The 7,876-nt window shown below is 56.5% G+C and overlaps 1 protein-coding gene across 1 annotated transcript in view; it reads right to left on the reverse strand.

The window, feature by feature from the left end:
- LOC121354639 (filamin-A-like) overlaps positions 1-7,150 on the reverse strand; it is a gene marked incomplete at both ends in the record, with an annotated part of 9,275 nt that extends 2,125 nt beyond the window's left edge. Inside the window, 9 exons of the mRNA XM_041469390.1 lie at positions 318-507; positions 1,890-2,046; positions 2,122-2,245; positions 2,641-2,811; positions 3,403-3,563; positions 4,174-4,336; positions 4,805-4,978; positions 5,511-6,117; positions 6,888-7,150. Coding sequence (XP_041325324.1) covers positions 318-507; positions 1,890-2,046; positions 2,122-2,245; positions 2,641-2,811; positions 3,403-3,563; positions 4,174-4,336; positions 4,805-4,978; positions 5,511-6,117; positions 6,888-7,150 — 2,010 coding nt within the window. The remainder of the gene's footprint in view (positions 1-317; positions 508-1,889; positions 2,047-2,121; positions 2,246-2,640; positions 2,812-3,402; positions 3,564-4,173; positions 4,337-4,804; positions 4,979-5,510; positions 6,118-6,887) is intronic.
- Positions 7,151-7,876: the final 726 nt, after the last annotated feature.

Genomic DNA, 7,876 nt, shown 5'->3' on the forward strand with positions numbered 1-7,876 from the left:
AGCCACCCGAAATGTCCCCCCAGAGAAGCAAGAAATCCAGTGAGACACAGCCGTGAGACCCCCAAAACCCGCCAAAACCCCCCAAAACCCCCCCAAAAATCCCCCTTTCCCCCCTCGGTGCAGCCGTGCTCCTTTCCCAGCAGGACTGTGCACCCCCATTCCTGAGGGGGTTTTCGCGGTGGTTTCTCCCATTCCTGAGGTGGTATCCCCCATTTTGGGGGGGGGGGGGGTTCCCATGTAGTTTTTAGGGTGTTTTTTCCCATTTTTGAGGTATTTCCTCCCAATTTTGGGGGTTTTTCCCCCGTTTCGGGGCTCACCGGTGACCGTGCACTTGCTGGCGTCGCCGGTGGGCACGGCCCGGATGCGGTAGGGGGAATAGGGGATCTCGTCCCCCCCGTATTTGATGAGGATGGTGTAGCGGCCGGTCATGTCCGGCACGTAGGACACGGTGTAGGTGCCGTCCTGATTGTCCCGGATCGAGGCTTTCTTGGGCTTCCCCTCGGGATCCTGAGGGGAAAAAGTGGGAATTTCGGCCATTGGTGAGGTGAGAATGGGAATTTGGGCAGTTTTGGGGTGTGAAAAAGGAACTGGGAAAAAGGAACTCAGAGGTCCCGGGCTGGGGACATGTTCTCCTGGGATTCCCCTCAGAATCCTGAGGGGAAAAAGTGGGAATTGGTGAGGTGAGAATGGGAATTTTGGTGGTTGGGAGGTTGAAAAATGGGAATTTGGGCAGTTTTTGGGATGTGGGGTTGGATTTTAGGGCTGAGAAAAAGGATCCAGGGCACTCCCAGAGCTCACAGGTGGGTTTGGGGTCAAGCTCCCTTGGGCTTCCCTTTGAGATCCTGAGGGGTAAAAAGATTTTTCCTGAGGGGAAAAAGTGGGAATTTCAGCCATTGGTGTGGTGAGAATGGGAATTTGGGCAGTTTAGGGGTGTGGGGTTGGATTTTAGGGCCGGGAAAAAGGATCCAGGGCACTCTCAGAGCTCACAGGTGGGTTTGGGGTCAAGCTCCTTTGGGCTTCCCTTTGAGATCCTGAGGGGAAAAAAGATTTTTCCTGAGGGGAAAAAGTGGGAATTTCAGCCATTGGTGTGGTGAGAATGGGAATTTGGGCAGTTTAGGGGTGTGGGGTTGGATTTTAGGGCTGGGAAAAAGGACCCCAGAGCTCTCAGGTGGGGTTACGTTCTCTTGGGATTCCCCTCAGAATCCTGAGGTGAAAAAGCTTTTCCTGAGGGGAAAAAGTGGGAATTTCAGCCATAGGTGAGGTGAGAATGGGAATTTGGGCAGTTGGTGAGGTGAGAATGGGAATTTGGGCAGTTTTGGGGTGTGAAAAAGGAACTGGGAAAAAGGACCCCAGAGCTCTCAGGTGGGGTTATGCTCCCTTGGGATTTCCCTCAGAATCCTGAGGGGAAAAAGCTTTTCCTGAGGGGAAAAAGTGGGAATTTCAGCCATTGGTGAGGTGAGAATGGGAATTTTGGTGGTTGGGAGGTTGAAAAATGGGAATTTGGGCAGTTTTTGGGATGTGGGATTGGATTTTAGGGCTGGGGAAAAACGATTCCAGAGCTCCTGGGTGGGGTCATGCTCCCTTGGGATTCTCCTCAGCATCCTGAGGGGAAAAAACTTGGGTTTAGGGGATGTAGTGTGGGTTTGGGTGCAAAAAACTGGGAATTAGGGAACGTGAAATGGGCTTTTGGGGGGAAAACGTGGAAATTAGAGACTGTGGGGTGGCTTTGGAGCCACCAGAGCACAAAAATTCCCACCTCCACCACCAACCCCCGCCAGACAAATCCCAAAACCACCCCCCTCCAACACTCCCCACCTCCCTCAAACCCCCCAAAAAACCCCAAATCCCACCCCCCCACCCCCTAAAGACCCCCGAAACCCCGCGGGCACCGTGATCTGCACGGCCAGCAGCCCCTCGCCGGCGTCCTTGGCGTCGATGGTGAACTCCACGGGCAGGCTGGCCGGCACGCCCGTGGTGTTGAGCCCGGGGCCGCTCGCCCGCACCTTGCTGGCGTCGTGGGTGGGCAGCGCCTTCACCTTGAAGGGGCTTTGGGGAGGAATTTTAGGGTCAGGACACCCCAAAACGCCTGGGGAGCCACCCGAAATGTCCCCCCGGGCGCACCTGCGGGGCACCTCGTGGTCGCCGTAGCGCACGGAGATGCTGTAGGGTCCCTCGCGGGACGGGACGTAGGACACGCGCTGCGTGCCGTCGCCGTTGTCGGCCACGTCCACGGGCTCCAGCACGCCTGTCGGGGGGGAAAATGGGGGTTTTTTGGGGGGTTTTTATGGGGTTTTGGGGGGTTTATGTGGGTTAAGGGAGGTTGGGGTGTTGTGGGATGGGTTGGAAAGATTGTAGAGTAACATGAAAGTCACTGCAGGGTAGTACAGAAATTATTAAAAGGGGGTGTGGGGCTGCCCCAAATACCATAGGGTGACCCAAAATTCCAAAGGGTGCCCCAAAAGCCAATAGGGCAGCCCCAAAATCCCACAGGGTGCCCCAAAATCCCACAGAGTGCCCCAATATCCCACAGGGCAGACCCAAAATCCCATAAAATCCCACAAATCCCCCTGCAAAATCCAAATAAATCCCCCAAATCCAATAAAACCCCTTCCAAAACCCACCAAATTCCCTCCCACTGACCTTTGGGGCCCTGGACTTTGACGTCCAGCGGGGCCACACCAGCCTTGGAGGTGTCCACGGTGAAGGTCTGGGGGACGTTGGCCCGGACGTGGCCGGGGGTCAGCCCGGGACCCCCGCAGGACACTCGGGACGCGTCCACCACGTCCGACACCGGCACCTGGAACGGGCTCCCTGGAGGGAAAATCCGGGAATTAGGGAGTGTGGGGTGGGGTCTGGGGGAGAAAATGGGATTTAGGGGGTGTGGGATGGGGTTTAGGAGGAAAAAATGGGATTTAGGGGTCACCAGGGGGAAAAAAACAGGGATTTAGGGGATGTGGGGGGAGGTTTGGGGTAAAAAAATACAATTTAGGGACTGTAGGATGGGTTTGGGGTTACCAGGGGAAAAAAATGGGATTTAGGGGTCACCAGGGGAAATACCACCAAATTTCCTAAAAATCCCACAAAATCTGCTATAACGCCCCAGATACCCCCCAAAAAATTCCCCAAAACCCTCAAAATTCAAATATTTGAAAATCACCTGAAAAACTCTCAAAAAATCGCCCAGACAATTCCCAAAAAATACTCCCTAAAAATCCTCTCAAAAAAAACCTCCAAAAACCCCTCAAAATTCAAAACAAAACCCTAAAAATTCCCCCAAAAATCCCCTCAGATTCAAAAAACATCCCCTGAAATAAAAAAAAAAAAATTCCCCGAAATTCAAAATAAATTCCTGAAAATTCCCAAAGAAATTCCCCAAAAAATTCCCGCGTGCCCGGGGCTCACCGGGGACCTGGTGGCCGCCGTAGGTGACGTTGAGGCTGTAGGTGCCGGGCTCGTAGGGGATGTACTCCACGGAGCAGCTGCCGTCCTTGTTGTCCGTGCAGGACATTTTGGCTTCTGAGGGACCCTCCACGGCCAGGCCCAGACCCCCCGTGCCGGCCCCCCTGGAAAAGGGGATTTGGGGTCATGGGAGTGGGGGAAATGGGATTTGGGGTCATGGGAGAGGGAGATTTGGGGTCATGGGAGGAGGGGAAATGGGATTTGGGGTCATGGGAGTGGGGGAAAATGGGGGTTGGGGTCATGGGACGGGGAGATTTGAGGGGAAAATGGGATTTGGGGTCATGGGAGGAGGGGAAATGGGATTTGGGGTCATGGGAGAGGGGAAAATGGGATTTAGGGTCGTTGGAGGGGAGAAATGGGATTTGGGGTCATGGGAGGGGGAGGTTTGGGGGAAAATGGGATTTGGGGTTATTGCGTTCAGGTTTGGGGAGTAACGGGGGTTTAGGTGGAGCAGGAGATGGAGAATCCGATTGTAGGAATTCCCAGCAGGATTTAGGGGTCTCCCAGCAGGATTTTGGGAATGCCCAGTGGGATCTGGGGGTTTCCCATTGGGATACTGGGCATTCCCGTTGGGATTTTGGGGATTCCCGTCGGGATTTTGGGCATTCCAGTTGGGATTCTGGGGATTTCCATCAGGATTTTGGGGATTCCCAGTGGGATTTTGGGAATTCTCGTCAGGATTTTGGGGATTCCCGTCGGGATCGGGGCTCTCACCGGGTCTCCACGGTGAATTTGTTGGGTTGGTTGGTGGTGCCGCTCTGGATGCCGGGGCCGTGCACCCGCACCCGGGTGGGGTCACAGCCCTCGGTGACGGGGACACGGAACGGGCTCAGCGGCACCGGGGACCCCCCGTAGGTGACATCCACCTTGTGCAGGCCTGGGGGGCAGCGGGTCACCCCAAATCCCACCAAACCCCACCCAAAGACCACCAAAAATCCCTTAGAACCCCTCAAAGCCCACCAAAAATCCCCCCAAAATCCCTCAAGTTGTCCAGAAATCCTGCAAGTTCCTTCCACACACCCCAAACCCATAAATGTCCCCCGAAGTCTCTCAAAATCCCTTAAAATTCCCCCCAAGCCCCCAAAATGCTCCAAAATCCTCTCAAATCCACCAAAATCCCTCCAAATCCACTAGAAACACCCCAAAATCCCTCATAATCCCCAAAAAAATTTCAAAATACCTCAGAATATCCCAAAACCCACAAAATCCCCCCAAGCCTCCAAAATTCCTCTAAGTCATCCAAAATCCCCACAAAATCCTTCAAAATACCCTCAAAATCCCTCAAAATACCCTCAAAATCCCCCAAAATGCCCCCAAATCCCTCCGGAATGCCGGGTGCACTCACCCTCCTCGTAGGGCGTGTACTCCACGTGGTAGGTGCCATCGCCCCGGTCCTCCACGAAGGTCTCGGTGACGTTTCCAGAGGGGTTGGACACCAGGGCCTTGACATGGGGACCGCCGGCCTTGGACACGGCCCGGGCGTCCACCTCGAACTCCGTCACGGCCTCGCGGAACACGGCTGGGATGGGGAAACGGAGCTGGGGTCAATGGGGTCTTCTTCCAACCCAACTGAACGCAACCCAACTCATCCCAACCCAACTCATCCCAACCCAACTCATCCCAACCCAACTTAACCCAACCCAACTCCACCCAAAGGATCCCAACCCAACCAAACTCAACCGAACCCAACTCAACTCAACCCAACTCAATTCATGCCCACCAACCCAACTCCACCCAACTCATCCCAACCCAGCGAAACTCAACCAAACCCAACTCAACTCAACCCAACTCAATTTATCCCAGCCAACCCAACTCAACCCATCCCATCCTCTTCCAACTCAACCCGACCCAACCCAACTCATCCCAACTCAACTCATCCAAATCCAACTCAACCCAACCCAACCCACTTTATCCCAGCCAACCCCACTCAACTCAACCCATCCCATCCTCTTCCAACTCAACCCGACCCAACCCAACTCATCCCAACTCAACTCATCCAAATCCAATTCAACCCAACCCAACCCAACCCTTCCACCCCACCCCAAACTCACCTTTCCCCTCCACGCCGGGCCCGTACACCTTGATGCCGGACGTATCCACGGCCGCGGGCGCTGGCTCCACGCGCACGGTGCTGGGGAAGTGCGGCACGGGCTGCCCGCCGTACTCCACGGTGACGGTGTGCACGCCGGCGCTGCGCGGCGTGTAGGCGATGGTGTAAATGCCGTCGCCGTTCTCCTCCACCCTCACGTCCGCCCGCGCCCCGGCTTCCGAGGCGATGCCGATGGTCAGCTCGGCCGTCCCCGCCCGGCTGCAGTCCACGCGGAAGCGCCCCGGCTGGCCGGCCGTGGCCTTCTCCAACCCCGGCCCTTCGCAGGTGACCTTGGAAGGGTCGAACTTTGGCTGGATCGGCGCGCGGAAGGGCGAGCCCGGGATGTGGGCGCCGGCGAAGAGGATGTTGATGTTGTAGTCACCGGGCTCCGTGGGCAGGTAGGACACCGAGCAGGTGCCGTCGCCGTTGTCCTGGCACTCGATTTTGGCCTCGCAGGGCCCCTCCACGGTCAGCCCCAAACCGCCCGTGCCGGCACCTTTGGTGTCGATGGTGAATGGGGCCGGAACACCTGCCAGGCCGCCCTGGAGACCGGGGCCAAAGGCACGGACCTGGGGAGATGGAAGGGTTGAGTTGGGTTGGATTAGCTGGGATGGGCTGATTTGGATTAGTTGGGTTGAGTTCAGAAGGGTTGGGTTGGTTGGGTTGAGTTGGGTTGGATTGGTTGAGTTGGATTAGTTGGGTTGTGTGGGATGGGCTGGGTTGGTTGGGTTGAGTTGAACTGGGTTGGGTTGAGTTGAACTGGGTTGGATTGGATTAGTTGGGTTGAGTTGGATTAGTTGGGTTGTGTTGAATTGGATTGGCTGGGTTGAGTTGGGTTGAGTTGGATTGGGTTGGATTGGATTAGTTGGGTTGAGTTCAAACAGACTGAGTTGGGTTGGATTGAGCTGGGTTGAGTTGGATTAGTTGGGCTGAGTTGGGATGGGTTGGGTTGGTTGGGTTGAATTGGGTTGGATTGGTTGAGTTGAATTGGGTTGAGTTGGATTAGTTGGGTTGAGTTGAATTGGATTAGCTGAGTTGAGTTGGGTTGAGTTGGATTGGGTTGGATTGGATTAGTTGGGTTGAGTTCAAACAGACTGAGTTGGGTTGGATTGAGCTGGGTTGAGTTGGATTAGTTGGGCTGAGTTGGGTTGGATTGGTTGAGTTGAATTGGGTTGAGTTGGATTAGTTGGGTTGAGTTGAATTGGATTAGCTGAGTTGAGTTGGGTTGAGTTGGATTGGATTGAGTTGAGTTGGATTGCGTTGAGCCGGCTCCCAAGACCTCCACCCCAAATCCTCCTACACAAATCTCCCCGAACCCCCCCAAGCCCCTTCCCCTCACCTTGGAGGGGTCGGTGGCCGGCACCACCTCGACGGGGAAGGGGCTGCCGGGCACGGGCACGCCGTCGTAGGTGACCTCCACGCTGTGGGGGCCCTCGTCGCGCGGCACGAAGCGCACGGCGCTGCTCTCGGGGGCGGCGCCCGGCTCCACCGTGCACGGCACCGCCTTGCGGGACGGCCCCAAAATCCGGGCCCCCACCTTGCCCTGGCCCCCCGCGCCCTTGGCCTTCACCGTGAACTCCTGCGCCTTGCCCACCTCCAGCTCTGCGGACACGGATTGGGGAGGGGGCTGCGCGTCAGGGACAGGGAGCCCCAAATTCACCCAGGGGGTGAAGCCCAAATTGGGGAGGGGGCTGCGCGTCAGGGACAGGGAGCCCCAAATTCACCCAGGGGGTGAAGCCCAAATTGGGGAGGGGGCTGCGCGTCAGGGACAGGGAGCCCCAAATTCACCCAGGGGGTGAAGCCCAAATTGGGGAGGGGGCTGCGCGTCAGGGACAGGGAGCCCCAAATTCACCCAGGGGGTGAAGCCCAAATTGGGGAGGGGGCTGCGCGTCAGGGACAGGGAGCCCCAAATTCACCCAGGGGGTGAATCCCAAATTGGGGAGGGGGCTGCAGGTCAGGGACAGGGAACCCCCAAATTCATCCAGGGGGTGAATCCCAAATTGGGGAGGGGGCTGCGGGTCAGGGATAGGGAACCCCCAAATTCATCCAGGGAGTGAATCCCAAATTGGGGAGGGGGCTGCGTGTCAGGCACAGGGAACCCCAAATCTGGAACCCCAAATTCGCCCAGGGAGTGAATCCCAAACTGGGGAGGGGGCGGCGGGTTAGGGACAGGGAACCCCAAATCTGCCTGAAACTGGGGGTGAATCCTGAAATTGGGGAGGGGGCACAGAATTGGGGAGGGGATCCCAAAATTGGGGTGCAAATCCCAAAATTCAAGTGGAATTAGCGGAGGGATCCCAAAATTGAGGACAGGGAACCCCCCCAACC

Source organism: Pyrgilauda ruficollis, unplaced genomic scaffold, assembly GCF_017590135.1.
Source record: "Pyrgilauda ruficollis isolate IOZ18807 unplaced genomic scaffold, ASM1759013v1 scaffold1029, whole genome shotgun sequence".
NCBI classification, from domain to species: Eukaryota; Metazoa; Chordata; class Aves; order Passeriformes; family Passeridae; genus Pyrgilauda; species Pyrgilauda ruficollis.